Raw genomic sequence first — 19,732 nt, 5'->3', positions numbered from 1 at the left:
GCCACAGAACAGACAATTAACTTGAGAAGGTTTTTTTCAGCTGCTGGTCAAACATTCACTTAAAACCTGATCATACTGACACTTAAGTTATTCTTAGAGTCTTGTCTAGAGGCTCTAGAGTTTGTCCTGAGTAGCACTATAGAGAAAAAGTTTCATCATATTTAGAGTAATCCAACTGACTCCTAACATCGTTGGGCATTTAAAGAAAACAACTCGGTGCATCTCAAATACGTCAAAAGAAAAACCTGAATAAATGAATGCAGATGTTTCCATAGAGGGCACAAGGAACACAATTGTTTGAGGAGGATATGCACCCACTCCCACACACCAAGGCTCACACTTCAGAGTCAGCTCCAATAAAGTCAAACAATGAACCACATGACACAGCAGATGTTTTGATAGATTTTTTCTTGACTTTTATATTTTTAAAAACAAACAAAAAATAACAGATTAAATAAAATTTACAGTAGACATATGCAATCATTGTGCACTTTAACTACTTCTTCTGATACGTTCTGCACAGCTGTCAACGAAAAAACGCAAACACAATGGGGCGTCGAGGGGGGGGGGGGGGGGGGGCAGTTTAGGGAGAGAAGACCGAAGAAGTGAGGTAGAGGGCAGTAAGGAGGAAACCAATCTAGGAAAGAGGAGAGTGGGATGAAGAGGGAAAGGGTAAAGGATAAAGGAAGACCTAAACTTTTTCACTCAGGGGAAAGAAAAAAAAAAAAAAAAAAATCACTGAATATATAGTTTTCTTTTATTCCTTACATCACTTATATAAATATATTGAATCCCAAAAAAAAGAAAATAACAAAAAACTTTTGAGAAAAAACAAAACAAAAACAGCGCAATACAAAAACCCACAACAGCAGTAAGGCAAACAGAAAGCAAGAGTGGAGAGAGCAGTGAGAGAGTAAATGAGAGGGACAGAGGAGCAGAGGAAGATAGCAGGCCGTATGAGACATGGCAAGAAAGGAGAGCGATGGGGGAAAGCTGAGAGTGCGCAACTGTGCGTATGAAAATGTATAAATATGTGAGCTCAAGAGACGACTGGGTGACGGAGAGTTGGGGAAGGAGAGAAAGCGTTGGCAGGAAAAGGAGGGAGGGTTGGAGAGCAGAGGGAGGAGGAAAAGGTCTGACTGAGGTCGACTGTCCAGTGTGTTTTTGTTATGTGCTACGTGACCCTGTTGCCTGCGCTTATGTCTGTGTGTGTGTGTGTGTGTGTGTGTGTGTGTGTGTGTGTGTGTGTGTGTGTGTGTGTGTGTGTGTGTGTGTGTGTGTGGCATTTAATGTGTTTTTGTATAATGGCAGCACACATTCCACGGCAACAGTGAAACACATGCTCGTGTGTGTCTTGTGTGCTCTTCTGCTATATAAATACAAAACAAAAACAATGAGTAAAAAGAAACGACAAAATCATTTCTGCAACCAAACACCAGCCACCTCAGAATTCACACCTTCTTTCTTTTTATACATTTGACACATTTAACTCAAGTATTTTTTTTTTTTTGTTTGTTTTTGTTTTTTTAAATTGTACACTAAGAGCAGTCCCCCTCAGTCCTCCCTCCTTTTCCACCACTCCACCAAGAGTCTCTCTTTCGTTCGGTCTCTTTCGCTTCTTTTCTTTCCTCCCCCTCTCTTTTCCTTTCACTGAGAACTGGCTCTCTCCAGCACACGCAGGTCATAGTTCTTTTTGGCGGCCCTCAGTTTGAAGAGGCTGGCCCCGCTGTTGTTAAGTTTGAAGGAAGCACTCTGTGCGGCCATGGTGCTGGGGAACACTGCCACTACCGTGTAGAGGTGAGCCGGGTCGCTGCCGTCGCCCTTCGCTCCCATGCCGGCCATGAGCCCGCCGGCCATGAGCCCGCCGGCCATGAGCCCGCCGCCGGCTCCCGGCCCGGCGGGCCCCGCACCAGGACAGGGGCCACAGCCTCCTCCTCGGCCTCCCTGGGGCTCCTTCAGCCACTGGATCTTGGCACCGCACATCGACAGCTGGTTGAAGAGCTTTTCGGCCTCTGGACGTGAAATGCCCTCTGGCAGGTCCGTTACCTCGAGTACTCGACTCACCACTGGACAAAGAGAAGAGGAGGAGAGCCAGAGAGAGAAGACGTTAGCAGCCTTGATTGCTCCAGCCGTGTCTTAATGGTGTTTTTGAGAAAAGCAATACAGGAAAATCAGCAATAAGGCCGATATAATCTATACACACAGAACCGCCCTCCAGTATCTCCTTTGAAAGATCACATAGTGAGTGTAACTGTACCTGCAGACAGACTGTAATAACAGGGGCAGGTGATATTCTGGTTCTGTGATGACGCAGCTCAGACTTACCTACATCAGTTGTGCCGAGATCTGTCGATGCAGATTTGAGTGTTTGTTTTTTCCCCCGTGTCCCGTGTTTCATCACTCCTTGGCCCTGAATACATTATAACACAGATATTACGAGTTTATTACAGTTCCACAACATGACACTAGATGGGGCTCAAAAGCAACCAATTAACATGGTCTTTGGTAACTGGATACTCAAACAGTTGCAGAAAAGCCAGTGAGCACAGAAAATGATGGTTTGAAGTGTTTTATGGCTTCCATTTAAAATGTATGAAACTGTTTTACCTCTTGGTTACACAACATGCAGCAACGTTGTGGCTGTTCCAACATAAATATATTCATCTTCACTCACAGAACCAAGATACTTTGTGGTGGTTAGTTGGTCAGTTACACCTGTATCACCCATAAGCAACACAAGAAAACAAATGCACATCACATTTGTTCTTCTGTTGTCACTGATCTTCTTTAGGAATGACCACTTCCTGACTGAATTTCAGGGCCTTTGAAATTAAATTTTAAGAACTCAGAAAACAAAGTTATGTGCCTGGTGGTGTATTTAATTACATTTTTAGTTGTGGAATTCATGACTGCTATTTAAGCCAGAAATAAACTGAATTACAGAAACAGTACATCCTCGAAATGTCTTTTCAATGAGAGCAGGTTCCAATATCAAAGACTGTTGACCTGTCAACATCACAGCTGTAACATGTTAAAGTATTTGAATTATATCGGTACAAAGGCTTGCCAGCACTGACCTGATGGGAGCTGTAGGAGGACTGGCCATGCATTAGTGGAGGAGGACACAGGCTGTACTGGAGAGGTTGTCCCAACAGAGAGTAGCGCCCATCACCTTAACAATACAACTCACAAGTTCAAATCACAATCATCAATCCTGAACATACTTCAAAGTAGAGTTGTATTGCCTCAGTAAAAAAAGGTCAGGTGAACCATATTACCGCACAATATGAACAATGTAAATACACTTTCATAGTCAAACAGGAGATGGATGATGGCTTTAATGGAACTGGCATACATTTCACATTCAAGATTCTCTTTCAACACAACTTGTCGAGTGAAAAGAAAACTGCTAAGCATCCAAAGCCAGCAGAAAAAGGGTCAGTGGGCCTAATGCAGCTGTTACCTACAGCATTTTCTCATTTTATGTGTCATGGTGATCTCACGTGGATTGTAGACTGATGCAAGACTGTGTCTGTATGTGTAATCATGCGTTCCAAACAGTGGGTCTGTTTATCAGTAAAGGCATTGAGGCTCTGTGTGTCAATATCGGACAGAGGACAGGGATGAGGTAAAGCCACGTGTGGGTACAAGAGGTTTGACCCGGTGGCCCAGTTTGAACCGGCTGAGGCTATTGGCTCAGGGTCAAAAGCCACCTGACCGTGTTTAGAAGTGTGATCAGGAGTTCGAGCACACAGCAGTAACAGTAGTTCAATGTTTATTTGCCTGTGAACTAAAACGGAGAAACCTGAAACAACCTGGTTGATATTTCTGTAGCTTTGGCCACATGTATATAAGTTTTCATGCCTGGTGTTCATGTGTACCTTGAGCGGGTCCTCCTGGCCGGGGGAACTGGGAGATGAGGGGTAATGGTCCCAGGCCTGGACAGACGCTGCTGACGCTGCCGGAGGGAGACGGGGTGGGAGACTGAGTGGGGGAGGCCAGGGGACTCGTCAGCTGAGTACTGGCCTGGACACAAAGAGAAGAGGGAAAATATGAAATGGTGTGACACACACACACACACACACACAGACACACACAGACACACACACACACACACAGACACACACACACACACACACACACACACACACACACACACACACACACGTCACGTCAGTCCTCCTGTTGGCCACTAGGGGGCTGCTAATGATTGAATACTTGAAGACCAATGACTGGATTTGTAAGGTACAGTCTGGATTCATGAGATCTTTCACATTTATTTAAAATAATGTTACCCTTCATGTGCATTTGTGTGTACCTGTGGAGTGTTGTCCGGTTTGTACAGCTCTCCTGGCTTGCTGGGCCTCTGCTCTATGCTGTAGTACTTGCATGGGTTCCACTGGACCAGAGGAGGGTTCTGGGAAGGCTGTGGTCCATTGGGGACGCTGAGCTGCATGACCATCACCCCAGGCCCAGGAGGCGGTACTCCTGAGAGAGCACACAAATAAACAGGTCATTTAATTATAGATAATTAAGATATTGCTGTATATAGTTTAATGCAGAGGATTTTTTTTATAGGTACGCACTAGGATTCGAATGACATTTTCTCTGTGGCTCAATTGTAAATTGCAAATGTAAAAGTAGTTGATTTCATCTGGAACTATAAGTATTGAAGTATAGTAGATCAAGGAGAGTGGTAAGCACAAGGGTTGGCTTTGAATAAGTTATCAACAGTTTTGAAGAGAGCATAGATAACGGCATCGGTTCCAGCCCCACAGCTTTGGCCAATTGTTGAACTTAGTCTCAGGTCAGTTTGAAAACAGAGCCTGAAATACAACTTTTAAAGCAAATGACCAACATAAACGGGTCTGAGAAACTGACTAAACATACAGCTGAGTAAATGGCACAAACAAGAGCAGAGGTTGAAAGGATGAAGTGACCATGATCACAATCAACATCAACATTTACTTAAGGCCAAATGGGAGCACAAGGTCTTTCTGACGTGTAGGTTTTCTCTGATTTCTTCAAACATTCCCTTGTGATGGACATCGATTTACGTGTTCAACGTGTGAACCCTGTGTACCTTCGTCTGAACTTCACCCTGAATACCTTTCACCTGATTTTGTTGCACACTGGATATCACTGAATTGCAAAATACTCCAGGCATTGATTTTGGTAGAATAATGCTCACAGACAAGATCAAATTAATTCAAACAAAATAAAATCTTTAAAAAAAAAAAAGCTGAAATCAATGTTCATCCATTAGTCATAAAATGCTTTACTAATGGCCACTTGTCTCACCTGAATATTGCTGCTGCAACTGTTGAGGGTTGCAAGGGGACGGCGACTGTGTGATCTGATACTGCTCAGAGCTGGGGGGCTGCAGGTAACCTACTGATGGGCTGCAGGATTAGACACATACAGAGGAGGAGACAATAAATGCATGGGGAGAGGCAACACACACTCATACAGGAGGATAGAGGCCCACACAACAAAGGAAATCCTGAATACCAAGGTGTTTGTTTTGCGGTCATTTGTAAGTATATCACATCTGTACACAGCTCTGCTAAAACACACAACATATTTGCTAAAAGTTACGGTGACTCATTTGTGCGTATGTCATGTAGTGGGGTGACCGTGGCGATCTAAGTGGAGAGCAGGGCCGCCTTTCAATCAGAGGGTTGGCGGTTCGATCCCCGATACTAGTCTCATGTCAATGTGTCCTTGCAAGACACCAAAATTGGTCCCGTAGCTGCGTCTACGGTGTGTAGATAGATACTGAATTGTAAGTCGCTTTGGATAAAAGCGTCTGCTAAATGACCGTAATGTAGTAATGCCATGTGTTCAGACGTACCTTGTGCTGTTCTGCTGTGTGGGTGTGATAACACTGTAGTAGACGGGCATGGGCCCCTGGACAGACTGGCTGACTGGAACCATCACCTGCTGCTGGTACTGCTGCTGCACCACCTGCTGATTTTCATTTCCTACTGGAACCTGGAAAACACAGAAAGACTACTTGTCAAATACTATAGACCATCATCAGTAGTCAAAATAAAAGGTTATTTAGAACATCGTCATCTATATCCAAGTTTACACAAAACAATTCCAGTTGCTGACGGGAATGTGGGGAGAATAATGCCGACCATACACATATATTCTTCACATGTCAAAACAACACAAACCCACCGGTCAGATATTTTACACATTAAAGAACAGATATTCAGGAAATTCATGTCCCAAAAGACTACAAAAAGAGCAATTCTATCTTTTTGTGGATCAAAATGAATGGTCATTCAGCTTTGTCTGACTCTCCAACAAGAACTGTTGCTTTACATGAGCACCAGATGGCGCTGTTTAACTTAAGATCAGCCACATGTATGTGGACACTGGTGGGGCTAACATTTTCAGCACACCAGCCAAGGCTCATTTTCTTACTGATAACAATAAAACTGTTTGTCCGTATCCTTTTACGAATGTTGTCCTAAAGCCGATTTAAAACCGTTGATACCTGATATGATGGCATCTGTGGGTACTGAACCATTATGCTTTGCATTTGTCCTGCCATGCCTGCCCTCTGGGAATTAAGCAGACCAGGGTTTTGGGGCTGCTGCACACCCATCATACCCTGGTAGCTCGGCTGCTGGCTGGGCATCATCGTCTGGAGACCTGAACAGTTGGAGGAGAGAAATTAGAGCAGTGTGATAAAGTAAGGGTTCAGTACAAGAGAAGACAAAAAGAGACGACAGGCAGTTGGGCCATTGCCTTTGAGGGAAAAACCATTGTAAAGGATTCTGGACAGAAGTAGAGTGGACTTCAACAAAGGAACAGATTTGCAGCGTTTTTCGCGGGCTGCTTTTGCGTTGTTTTTAGCGCCTCTACCATCAAGTTGCCACAATTTTGTCCTTTGAGCAAAAAAACCAACAACAAGCGCTTTATTTTGATAAAAACAATGGTTTCAATACCCAGAAGTAATTGTGGAGGACCTCAGAAGTCAAACACACTTCATACCACTTAAGTTTCAAGTTAAGTGTGTTAAATAGAAATCTTCACAATCCCAAAAGTCATATTTCAACACAGGCAGCAGTCATCGATTGATGTAAAGTCACACTGACTGAAACTGACATGGATCTGATTTATCAGTTACTGTACAAACACACAGACAACCTGTCCTTGGCAGACCCCAAATGAAAGAGACTGCTGTCAGGGTTTTCCCTGAAAAAATGAAAAAGCTCTATTTTGGTTTGAGCATATTTGACTTGGCAGAACAATACAGGGACGAGGTCGTTTAAAGTCAACCTTTCACCTGGAAGACTTCAAACTGAGAATGATTTAGCAGTTTTTAGCTGAGGTAACAACATACTAGTTACAAAACCAAGTGGACCGTATCTGTATATTAACTCGTTTACACTGTTTTTATTTGCGCAGGAAACACTGTTATTATAAGTCTTTATGTAGTTATCAGTTAATTACAGCACGGACCTGACTGCTGCGTGGGCTGAGGCATGGGTTGTGTGCGCTGGGCAGGATAAGACACCTGGTGGGACATGGGCTGGGGCACACGGTACTGCTGGCCGGAGCTGGGATACTGACCAGGAGGATAGTAGGACACCTGTATCTGAAGAGAAGCAACAACACAAATACTTAGAGACTAACAAATACACAAAGATGACAGAAGAATTGTTGCTCTGTGCGTCTTCAACTGTTCACACACAGAGACAATACCAGGGACCACCCTCCTATATTCTCATGGTATTGAAAAGACATCCTTACTTTTCTATGCATTATCGACAATTGTCAAATACTTTAACAGCTTTGTTTAGACACATTAAACCTGCAATGACTCACTTTTTGGCCACATGGGGGCAGCAGACACAAGCTCTGAGAACAACACTGACATGTGATGCCCTTTTGAGTTGATATGGCAAATTTTTTATTATTTCTACAAAAAGCAGATAGGAAGCAACACTAGCATTCGTTTGGAGTCAAGTGTCTGTCCACCTGATGAGTCCAATATTCTCTCTTCTTTTACCTTTGTGTTTTGTCTCCACAAACTAAGAATTGCTTCAGCTGCTAATTGCTCCACTATGTTCACCAGCTGGTCACCAACTTTGTATGTCTGGTGTTTGGTGCAGGACAGGTAGATAGCACAGTAAACAGCCTCCTGCTGTAGCCAAAAGTGAGTTAACAGTCAACACAGAAATACAAGACTGTTGACAGTGATTGAAAACATTTAAGTATCGGACCGGAAAAACCAAAACAATGACTTGAAAGTTACTATACAGCTTCGTTGCGCCGCTATTATCTTCGGCTTTATAACGATAAGCAACGGCTTGCACATAAGTAGCCATGTGATCCATTGTTGATACAATATTGATTAGAACGGATTCAAGACAATTCCTATAGACACATCAACAGTGATGGGCACAAAAGAATGTTTAATAGCAAGCAGCGAATGATGTGCAACAGTGAACAACTCTCAGCTTACACAACTGGGCTAAATGTAGCATTCAGAATCTCCAAACAAGACATCAAATGGACAAACAGAGAGGAAGTTGAATGTTAGGAAGCTCGATAGTTCCTGCCTCCGCCTTCATCTGCATACGTGACAACATTCAGCCCATCTAGAGGCTGCAGCAGTGTCAATATTTGCTCTCCTGTTACACCGTCGGCCACCCACACGTTGAGCAACACGGAGCATCTTCCTTTACCCGGCCAATACTGTTTGGAAATCCAAGAGTGACGATTAAGTATATGAAGGTGTGTAGGAAGATAAAAGGCATGAAAAGACGCGGTCTATATAGGTCAGAGCTTGGAACTACGAAATAAAAGTGCAGAAAATAAGAGCTATTAAAAAGAAAATGAATAGATAGAATTACTTCCTTGCGGTTGTGTAACATACCACTACTGGTTTGCAGAGCTGTTGGGAGTACTTTAAAATGTGCTCCTGATTCCAGCAGATCATCTCCTCTTCATCACCTCTACTGTGGAAAGAGTCACTCTGGCCCAGTGATGGCGTACTTCATTATTGTTGGGAGGCTCTAATTGGCAAGCTGCTTTAAGGAGATAATAGTGACCCCCAGATTGCCTTCATATGAACACAACACTATAACCAATTTAAAAAAAGTAATTTAGTCACTTCCGCTATTAAAAACTCTACTAAACAGACCATCTTCCTTTACTACTTAGCCCCAGAGCAACATTACAGGGCCTAATGTCTCCCACAGGGTGTTTAACGGCCAGGTCAATTTAGTCCTCTCTGCTCAAATGAACTATAATAACATCTTTATGGATTCAAGCAGAAGCCTGAGGGAGGGAAGAAAAAGTGTGAGTGACAGAGAGTGAGAGAACTCATTATTGTCACCGCCTCGGCAATCGGAAGAATGTGACAGGCGAGCCGAGGTGACACACGGCTCTTTGGGTGCCAGGATCAAACTCCCCCACTGGGTGAACCCTGCTGCTTCACAGGAACCACATCCCGGTCGTGAATTTATAAAATGAAGCTCTTCTCAACTTGCAATATTTATGTTACTCATGCATCACTGGGTAGCGTTTACAGTTACGTGATATTTCATGGGTTCGTAATTTCCTCGAATGGGCGACGTCATTTCAACAGAGATAAATGTTAAGAGTTCTTCCAGTTGATTGTAAAGCAAGTGTAACCTGGTCTGTAGGTGCACAGCGGGTCGGCCGAACATCTGTCTACAGGCACACAAGTTTCCAAAAAGAAATGAATAATGACGGAATATCTTCTTGGCTTTAAATGGTTCCTTGATGGAAATGTGTACTTTCCCTGTGATTAGATCTCAAGGATCAGTACCAGGTCTGACCGAGGCATTTTCTAACCGATTGGTATCGGCCATATTGAGCCCGATCCAATCCTTCGTTTGACGTCAGTTATTACTCACGAAGCTTTCATGCACAGCGACGCAACCAGTGCATCAACTCTCAGCTGTCTGTCTCTCCTCTACTGCGCAGGGCTACGTGTGTGTGTGTGTGTGTGTGTGTGTGTGTGTGTGTGTGTGTGTGTGAGAGAGAGAGTGAGAGAGTGAGAGAAGGGGGTGAGCTCTGACTTACCACACACCATAAACAGTAAAACGCAGGATGAGACTTTGTTTTATGTTATTTACTTAATTTATGTGTATTTGTTTCATTTCAACTCAGTCTCTGAGAGTGGAGAGCAGACGACCCGAGTCCATCCAGGAAATGTATCAAAGCACAGTACTCAGAAATATTTCAGAAATGACAGATGTTCAAAATAAAGCATTGCCATTTCACAGTGGAGAGAAAGACTGGAGATAAAGCGGTATCATCTGATTAAGAATGCATGAACTGCTATTTTTACTATTTATTGACACTTTGAACAACAACATAGATTAGTTTATATGTAGAAACATATCAAATATACATAACGGATTTTAGAGTTGGCTTGCCTATTAAACCAGTTACTATTTCCTTGTACCAGGAAACTAATTCTTTGTTTGACGTTGTTTAACTGTAATTGTTGTTACTTACTTTATAGCACCATAGTTCAGTGACTCAAACGTCTTATTACAACAGTCTATCAGTAGCTACTTCCCTGTACACCTTGACTGTAAAGAGTTGATGTGTAACCCTTGTTAAACCAAACTTAACAAACCTTGTTTCCTGGAATGGAAAACCACAAGACAGTTGTGTCACTCATAATTCATAAAAGAAAGCAGTCAAGCTTTATCTGTCTGTGTCAGCGATGATCATACTATGTCGTCTTCTCTTTCATCAACAAATCTTTACATTAACACTCATTAATATGAGGCGTAAAGAACATGATCTTCAACAGTGGCAAAAATCTCAAGGAAGCAGGAACAGTCTGATATGAACGGAGATGGTGTCAGTGCGTTTGAAATGAATTAAAACCTAAAGGACAAATTAACACTGTCCCACATGCATACCATTGGTGTACTTGAATTCTTCCAGCACAGATAGCAGTTCCCTCCATAAAATCAACAGCACTCAAGTTCTCGATTACCAGAAACAATTAGCATTCATATCATCAGTTCTTCCTGGAATCGTGTTTGCCCACAGCAGTAATGCAACTCTTCTATCCACAAAGTAAAGTGAAGTGAATGCTCTAAAGGTTCTCAACCTTTTTGGATGTGGGGATCATTCTGTACAGTGAAGTAAACAACATCCAAGATAATAACTTAAATTAATATCAAATTACCACGTGGAAATACATTTTAATTGTCAAGTACGGTGGCCAGAGAACAATGAGACATCGCAGTCAAATTTGTTTTATTTTTGAGTCGTTTCTTGTGTATGTATTTCCCTTTGGATATGAATGCCAGTGAAGTCTGCAAGCTGTAATTGCAATATAAAAGACATCACTATTATAAAGATAGTACAACATATACTTATCATATGTTAAAGCCTACAAAATACTAAATTGGGGCGTTTGCCACACAAGACAATACCAGAGTGTCGGGCAGGTGAGCTCCCAAAATCGTAATTAAATATTTCACAGGTATACTACTCTGTGTTATAGTACTACTCTGTGTTATAGTACTATACTGTGTTATAGTACTATCACTTTCTGACAAACACTGCTTCTGTCTGGTCCTCAAATGACATTCAAACACAACTTAAAAAGACGTGATAACTGGATTCTAACCCGCGTCTGATGCCTTTACACATGTGGAGAATGACATACCTGTTGAGGTGGAGGGGGCTGCATGTAGCCTTGTGGGGGTGGTGGGGCCTGCATGACGGGTTGGGATGGAGGAGGCGGTGGAGGTGGAGGATGGGGGTGTCCAGTGGCAGGTTGGTAACCAGACGGAGGCGGCATAGGCTGACCCGTGGTAGCCATGATATATCCGGTCTGGGGAGGGGGGTGCTGGGTCAGCACTGTGGGAGGAGCCTGATACATGGGTGGAGGCTCAGGGTTCTCACTGGAGCTCTGCCGACTCAGCGTCATCTGGGTGAATTGGGGCGCCAGCTCTTCTCCCTGTGAGGAATTGGAACGATGTCATTGGTGGGTTTTGATTGCCAAAACTATAAACGCAAGTACCAAATGATTAGTATGAATCTAGATTACACAGTATTAATACAAAATGTATGATACAATTATCTGCAAATTACAATGTAGTACTCTGAAACACTAGCAGGCATCGTTAGCCATAAAGTGCATTGCAGCAAGTCACTATATGCATCATCTATAAATATAAATCTGCTTTATATATGTACATTTATATACAAGTCTTGTTAGCTGCTGGTATCTCCAGGTCAGTGGCTCTTGAGATTTTGAAGTAGTGGTGTAACTGAGGTCTGAGTGATTCAAAGTGATCCCTAAAGCCATAATGCTACATTAACAACATTAGATAAAAGTATGCAAGCTTAAGTTAAGGACACAATTCTTCAGTTGTTGGATCTTCACATCTGTCCATGCATTTGACAGAAAACAAGAGTATTTCCCCAAACAAATCGAAGAGAGATCATTTCAGGTTTAGATCTATACGAGCACTCATCCGGTCGCTGCTGACAGAACATGTTCACTTTGCTGATTAGGAGGAGAGCAGTGCAATTTCAATAGTTTTGTGAATGTATGTGGGAAGTGAATACTACCCAATTTAAACAAATTTGGCAAATGCAACATTTAATTACGTAGGGTCACACAAAAATCCATTCTAATTGTTCTTAAATTCTATAAAAATCTTTAAACCCAGATACATTTTGTTCTGGGAGTTAATGGTTCAAGTTTACATACTTTTGTTACGTCTTAACACAAACCTGTTTCATGCAAAGAATGTAAATCACTGACCACAGTATCATTAATAAATTAGCTTCCCAAAAAAAAGGAACCCAATCTAAAATTCTGGTGGGACCTAAAACATTTTTCACGTCAAAAAGGAAACAAAATGTATGTAAACCATAATAATTACCCAAATAAAGAATTGCAAAGCACAACTGCCACATTTTCAAGTCCTATAAAGTCACATGAGCTGTACTTGACGTACAGGGAGACACGGACATGGAACAGCAAACAGTTTATCTTGCTAAAGCACTACCTGAATGAAACTAACGTGAATGAAAACAAGGTATGAGAGTGAAAGGGTTTCTCGCAGAAAGAAAAGGCAATGGCCAAGTCAAAAGTGTGAGGGTGTCAGTAACGCAGTCTATAACTAAATGAATATTTGGAGATGATGCTAAGAGAGGCGGCAGTACCATTGTGTACTGCTGGGGAGGAGAAACTGGCAGGAGAACCTGGGGGCAGGAAGGGCTGGAGTAGGAGACGGGCTGAGAGGGCTGCAGAGATGCCACTGGCTATACACACCACCAGAAAGAGGGAGGAAATAGAGAGGCAGAGAGAGTGGAGCCAGCCAGTGAGAGGGAGGCGAAATAGAAGGGAATACAAATAAATGAAGAAATAAGAAAGATGTGGGTTAGAACACAGAGGAGAAATTGTTAATGAACAGAAGGATAGAAATGGAAATCAAATTTAGTTTCTAAATATTACACAAAAACAATCCAGATGTAACTACTACAACTCAGAGAGTAACAAGAGAGGAATTGTCTGTCATTATATATGTTAACTTTTATAATGTCGCTCAAAGTACTTTCTCCTTACATGTGACAAGATTCAGCCTCAGGCACATTAAATTAATTTCAACCCATTTAGAGTGAGAGGGTTGACATATGATCACTAAAGATGTTCTATTAATAAAGATTTAATTCGATCCTCTGTAACTTGAAAAGTGTGTCTTCATTTTTCCTGATATAGTGGATATAAATGCAGGTAGTGGAGGTTCATACCTGAGCGATCATGTGGTTCCCCATGGGGTGTTGCTGTGGAGTGGGCAGCAGGGCCGTCTGAGGCGGAACCTGGGACTGTGGCTGTTGCGATGGGCAGGGAAGGAGGCTACGGCTGGACTGGGAGGCTGCAGGTGGGGGACACACATCAGGACTGACTAGGGGCAGGCCTAGTGATGCAGAGGAAGACATGAAACCCACTAAATCTTCCTTATCAAAATAATTTGGAACACAATGTAGGCTGTTATTCATGTACCTGGGTTTTTTTTCTTCCAATATCCTCGTCTTTACAACATAATGTGAGTTTTTTTGAATGCGTTGGGTCTGGGGTTGATTATAGTGTCAAAGGATTTCATTTTGTTTTAGCATTCAGGTAATGTAAAATATGTTCACAAACAAAATACCATTTGAACTACCATCTGGACATTATATCTGAAAAAGTGTGGGTTGCATTATATTCAAGGAGTTTACCACCAGCTCCTGCAGAGTGTGTTAAATTATGGGCTGACTGCATCTTTAATGTTGCAATGCCTACAAGTCTCTGTACGTGTTCAGTTGGTCCAGTTTAACCTACAGAAGTTTCCTACGGATTGCATAACAGAGGAAATAAACTCATGGGTCAATGAGTCGAAAGCGTCTGCTGACGTCTTTACTGCAGAAACAGCAAAGCACTGAATCATCTGTCGGGCAGCCAACAGTAAAAGTGTCATGGAATTTCATAAGAAAGCTCAAAAAGAAAATGCTAACAGCTAGAGAGAATCATTGACTGCCTCCAAGAACCTGACAGGAGAGAGATTACGCTGTACTTGATTTACTTAAACAGCAATAAACTATAATGAATAGTAAAGATACTTTTTCCAGTAACAGTGTAGCTAATGCAAGCACATCCACTAGGAAGACCTGCTGTCTCTCCTTTTCCTTTAACTTCCCTCCACAGTCCTTACCAGAGCGAGAGCCTTTGCAGCTTCCCTGTGAGCCTTTGTTGCTGCCGAGGCTATCCCCTCTGGTGAGGATGGAGATGCCAGAGAAGCTGCTAGCCTTAGTGACGGGTGGCCGGAGGGTGCGGTTGGAGCTGTCTGAGTCGGTGCTGCTCCAGGGTCGTGGCTCCAGGCACTTCATGTCACTGTCTGTGCTGCTTTGACGACTGCTAGACGCCCGGCTGGAGCTCTCACGGTTCCCTCTGAGAGAAGTCAGACCGGGGAGAACGAGGAGAGACAAAGAGATGAAACCAAGTGGATGAAGTGGGGATGAACGCAGGAAAAAAAAAAAGGGGGGGGGGGGGTGGACAAGAGAGGTGAAGTGAACAGCAAGGTTAAGAGGTAACAAGAGAGAGAGAGGTGTGTTGAAAGCAGAGTTGACTCAGCAGAGAGAGAGAGAGAGAGAGAGAGAGAGAGAGAGAGAGAGAGAGAGAGAGAGAGAGAGAGAGAGAGAGAGAGAGAGAGAGAGAAAATGTACATGGGCAGGGTGAGGATTATATAGAAAAAAGAAGGTGTGCACATTGGTGAATAAAATGTAGATGGAAACAAACACGAGGGCAATAAAAGAGAAAGTAGGATAGAGGGGAGAGCAGAAGCAGAAGAGCACAGTGAGGTCATCAACAGGTAGAGCGTACACAGTGTGACACAGGCTGTGTTTAGGATGGGGCATTCAACACAGATGCATATACGCTGCTTTAGTGAAACCACAATCAGGCAACAAACCACCAAACAAGATTATTTCCAAATTTAAACATACCCCCCCCCACACACACACACACACACACACACACACACACACACACACACACACACACACACACACACACACACACACACACTTACAAACCCATCCACATAGGAACACATACATGCAGGGAGAAAAGATGCTCCAGACAATCAACACTGGGGTGTGACAGGACTTTACAGTAGACACCAGATCAGACAAACATCCATGAATTCAACACACAAACCATCAAAGACTGGAGACAACATTCAACATAACAGACTTAACAGAATGAGCACCTGCATACACACGTGTTATACATTTGAATACAGATAAACTGGAACACATGCAGTTGAGATACGTTGTATTGAAGACAAGAAATGACAAACGTACACCTGTACATCAACAACCAGACTATCACACACACGCACACACACACACACACACACACACACACACACACACACACACACACACACACACACACACACACACACACACACACACACACACACACACACACACACACACACACACACACACACACCATCTACAAAATAACTTGCTACCACTGGTTCACCACTATTCTTTCAACTACGTTGCCGTATACTGTACACACTCATTGTGTTGTTGTGATGCTGTCACCCTGGATAAGGGCAGCTGCCAAGAAAACCAATGATCACACTGTGAGCGTAACCACCACTGTTGGGAAACCCCTCCATCACAAGTGAATGGTTGGGTCTGCCATTGACATGTCAGCATTGAGAATAGTATTGTTCCATTTGAATATGTCCTACTGTGCGCGAAAATAACACACTTAACTTAAAATTAATAAAAACAAAAGTGTTATACATGCTGGTGGTGTAGCATTAAGTGTAATGTAAATAGAAAGCCCTGCAGACCTACAAAAAAAAAAAAAGGCCAAGTAAACACTTGCTTTTTTCCACCCTCTTAGAACTGAAGGAGGGATATGAACAGAGTACGTCCGTGTGAAGAGAACAAGAGGGAAATTAATTCACAACATGTGAGGCTGGTAGTGGGAATCTCCATGACGAGAACAGGGATGTGGTATGGGTTGTAAAATGCTAGCGATAGTGAGTGGTATTTGAAGGTGGCTGTGGCTGATAAATATTTCAGAGAGACTGTAATTAATGGAGGATCTATTTTGAGTCCTCTCTGCACAGCCTATTTTAAGGGAAGGGTGGGTGCTCTGCCGTTCTCTGTAAAAAGGGAGGCACGCACACTTGTTCGCTTCGCTCTGCAGACAAAGATGAAAGCAGGATGAGCAAGAGGAGGAAGAGGAGGAGGGATTCTGTTGTTGATCACATGATCTTTCATCTCCACTCTCTTCTCACGACACCATTCCCCATCACACGCACAAACAGGGGAACCTAGGCTGTTATTGTTGTGTATCTTTCCATCACTCTCAATCCTTATTAGATGGCTAAATCCACCCATGTCTCACAAAAGAGCTTCTGGTTTTGGTTCATTAAGTGACGTCTGTGGTTTTAGTGTTTCTTTTTTGAACAGCATGTTCTCTGTAAAGGTTAACAGCTGTGCATTTTATGTAAATGCTGAGGGCGGGATATTAAGCTCATTTTAGGTAAGAAGGACATTAAATTCTAAACTTCAAACATAAATCCTAAATGCCATATGTCAACCTCTAATGAAATTTCTGCACAACAACGAAATTACTAAATCACCAAATAATTGGATGGTTCAAAGGGTGAAGACAAAAAATCAAGTCCTAAAATTATTTATATAAAAAGCTAAAGAGGAAAAAGGGGATATACTTGTAATACATATTTACAAATAGCAGAATGTACATCAAATACTTTTACAAAATAAAAAAGGAAAAATAACCAGTATGCATTATACAGTTGCACTCGAGCTGAATCGCTAAAAATTATTTGACAAAATAATAATAATAATACATTCTTTTTGTGCACTTTTTTGTGAATCCTCTACAAGAGTGAATTGAATATATTTGGGATTTGATGCTGGTCGGATCAAAAAACGCAACATAAACATGTCAACTTGGGCTCTAGGAAACAGTGAAGAACATTTTTAACTGTCTGATATTTTATAGACCAAAGGATTATTCAATCAAGAAAAAAAACCAATCAAAGGATTAATCAACAATGAAAATCACTGATAGCTAGCTTTTAGTTTTCTTTGCATGTATGTACTGCTTACATATTGTATGTGCTACTACGCAACAGGTGACATGTTATCAAAAAAATACAATACTAAGTCGACCACAAAACAAACAGATTACTGTGGAAGCGATGCAGTTATTTTTATATATTAAAAAAAAAAATGTAGTTGACGGTAGATGGGTGGAAGGGTTAAGTAAGTCAGTCAGTTCCCAGTGAAACCACAAAGCAGCCATGCATGGGCCATGGGAAGCCCCACGGTGCAGTGCTGTAATAGCCATCAATCAGCCGACTACGCCAAGCAAGGGTAATAAAAATCACCACAAGTCACCACTATCATCACCAAACCACTTTCAAAGAATGGGCATGGCAACACACAAGTCAAAGTCATCAGCACCCCAATACCTAAAGATCTGCCTCCTCTTTTGAGAGCTAGAGCAGTAGCCCTCAGTGGAAAGTCTGTTGGGGTTAACATTAGGAGAAAATGCTGGGGTTACAGGACTGGATTGGAGAACAGGAGGGGGGAGGGGGGGGGGGGGTTAGGGGAGGGTGAGATAAGGAGGGGTGGGAGGTAGAGGTAGGCACAGTGCAGAATTTTTACCCCTGCGAAGAACAAAACAAAAAAACGCACACAAGGCAGAAACTTTGACTGTTGAAAACCCCAAACATCCTCTCTCTCAGCATATTATGTCCTAATCTTTCAAGCTCAATGGCCAGGGTGCCTAGGGATGGACAGTTACTGCTGTGTGAGCTAACTTATTTCTAGAAAACATTTGTTCTGCTACCTACAAATGGTCCTCAAAGACAGTGTGTCCCTCTGGCACAGGAGAGAAACGTCAGCAAATGCATAGTGATCATTTGACTGGCAATAAAAAGAACAAAACCTTTTGAATGGGTACATTATTGGAAGTGGTCAGATTAAAATATATGTATATATAAAATGAAAAATGTGGTTATATTCACGGGTCTACAGTCCTTCATCTTTCATAACTGAAACCTAACAAGCAAACTGTATCTTTAAGGGGAAAATGGCAAAGATGGAGTCTTATAATTGCACACAGAGTCTCCAGTAGGATGAATCATCTTACCTGTTGTCGTTGATGTATCCATTTTGAGAGGACTGTAAGAAAAAGGACACCTGCACATTATGAAATGCTTCATTCATCCACGAGTACTTAAGACACTTTATTTGCACATTAACACATTAAGTTCAAAATCATATGTATTGATGCGACATGTCGCTTAAAGCAGTGGTTCCCACATGAGTTCATAGTTTTACCTAACTGTACTCAACAGTCTGAGAGGATGAAAAACATTACCACATCTCACTACACTAACCATTCTTATTCTTGTCTGATTAAAAAATTCTGACTTGTCAAAGGAGCTGGAAGTAACAGCTTTTATGGTTTAATGTTAATCTGTCTCTCCCAGTGTTTGCTACTCTGTCCAGGTCCAATACTTACTTCTCGGGCAAAGATCCGGTCTCGTACCCGCTGATACTCCTCCTCTCGCTCTTCAATGGACTTGCTACGTCGCCCATCCTGCAGCGGCACACGGATCTAACATTTGGGAAAACAATCAAATCAGAAAAATGAAAAATATGAAAGTTTTAAGCAAATACATGTATAGCCACACGTAGTGCGACCTGCTGTAAATGTAGGTAGCAACACGTCACATGATAACAACAGTAGTGTTCAAGGGAGAGCAGCTGCTTGCCGTCAAAACAAACAACAGAATGGAAACTGTGCAAAATAAATGTTTAAAAGTGGCGGAAAGCAGCGTGGGAAGGTTTAACACCACAAACGTGATGGAACAAAGGAAAATGGCAAATATGCACAAGCATTAGGCGCCAAAGACAAGTGTCAAGGCTTGAAACATTGTTGGAAAGAATGAAGAAGTGTAAGAAACTTGGTTTAGACAAAAACAAAGCAAGTATATTGTTCTTTATTATAATGATCAAACTCTGGTTGAAAATGTGGGGTTTTGATGTTTAACTGAAAACCTCATAAACTATTGTTACATGTCTGTACAAGAAAAGATATTCCTCTTAAAATTAATAAATATTGTTGCAGTTGTGAGTTTTATTGCTGACA

At 42.2% G+C, this 19,732-nt stretch overlaps 1 protein-coding gene across 11 annotated transcripts in view; it reads right to left on the bottom strand.

Annotated features, from left to right (window-relative positions):
- Window positions 1-391: 391 nt before the first annotated feature.
- LOC137873897 (R3H domain-containing protein 2) overlaps window positions 392-19,732 on the bottom strand; it is a 50,487-nt gene continuing 31,146 nt past the window's right edge. For 3 of the 11 annotated variants that reach the window (XM_068712379.1, XM_068712381.1, XM_068712380.1), the window contains 16 exons: window positions 19,103-19,198; window positions 18,728-18,777; window positions 18,045-18,098; window positions 14,727-14,962; window positions 13,786-13,952; window positions 13,198-13,296; window positions 11,687-11,980; window positions 7,480-7,615; window positions 6,509-6,666; window positions 5,855-5,994; window positions 5,302-5,402; window positions 4,319-4,488; window positions 3,882-4,026; window positions 3,078-3,172; window positions 2,326-2,410; window positions 392-2,066 (listed from right to left, as the gene is read on the bottom strand). In XM_068712379.1, the coding sequence (XP_068568480.1) occupies window positions 1,648-2,066; window positions 2,326-2,410; window positions 3,078-3,172; window positions 3,882-4,026; window positions 4,319-4,488; window positions 5,302-5,402; window positions 5,855-5,994; window positions 6,509-6,666; window positions 7,480-7,615; window positions 11,687-11,980; window positions 13,198-13,296; window positions 13,786-13,952; window positions 14,727-14,962; window positions 18,045-18,098; window positions 18,728-18,777; window positions 19,103-19,198 (2,445 nt within the window). In that variant the 3' untranslated portion in view covers window positions 392-1,647. The remainder of the gene's footprint in view (window positions 2,067-2,325; window positions 2,411-3,077; window positions 3,173-3,881; window positions 4,027-4,318; window positions 4,489-5,301; window positions 5,403-5,854; window positions 5,995-6,508; window positions 6,667-7,479; window positions 7,616-11,686; window positions 11,981-13,197; window positions 13,297-13,785; window positions 13,953-14,726; window positions 14,963-18,044; window positions 18,099-18,727; window positions 18,778-19,102; window positions 19,199-19,732) is intronic. The other 8 variants (XM_068712383.1, XM_068712382.1, XM_068712386.1 and 5 more) reach the window with 8 other exon arrangements.

The sequence above is a fragment of the Cebidichthys violaceus genome, unplaced genomic scaffold (genome assembly GCF_023349555.1).
Source record: "Cebidichthys violaceus isolate CVI_PGR_0920_01 unplaced genomic scaffold, fCebVio1.0.p SCAF_17, whole genome shotgun sequence".
NCBI lineage: Eukaryota > Metazoa > Chordata > Actinopteri > Perciformes > Stichaeidae > Cebidichthys > Cebidichthys violaceus.
This window is presented reverse-complemented; position numbering and strand designations above follow the sequence as displayed.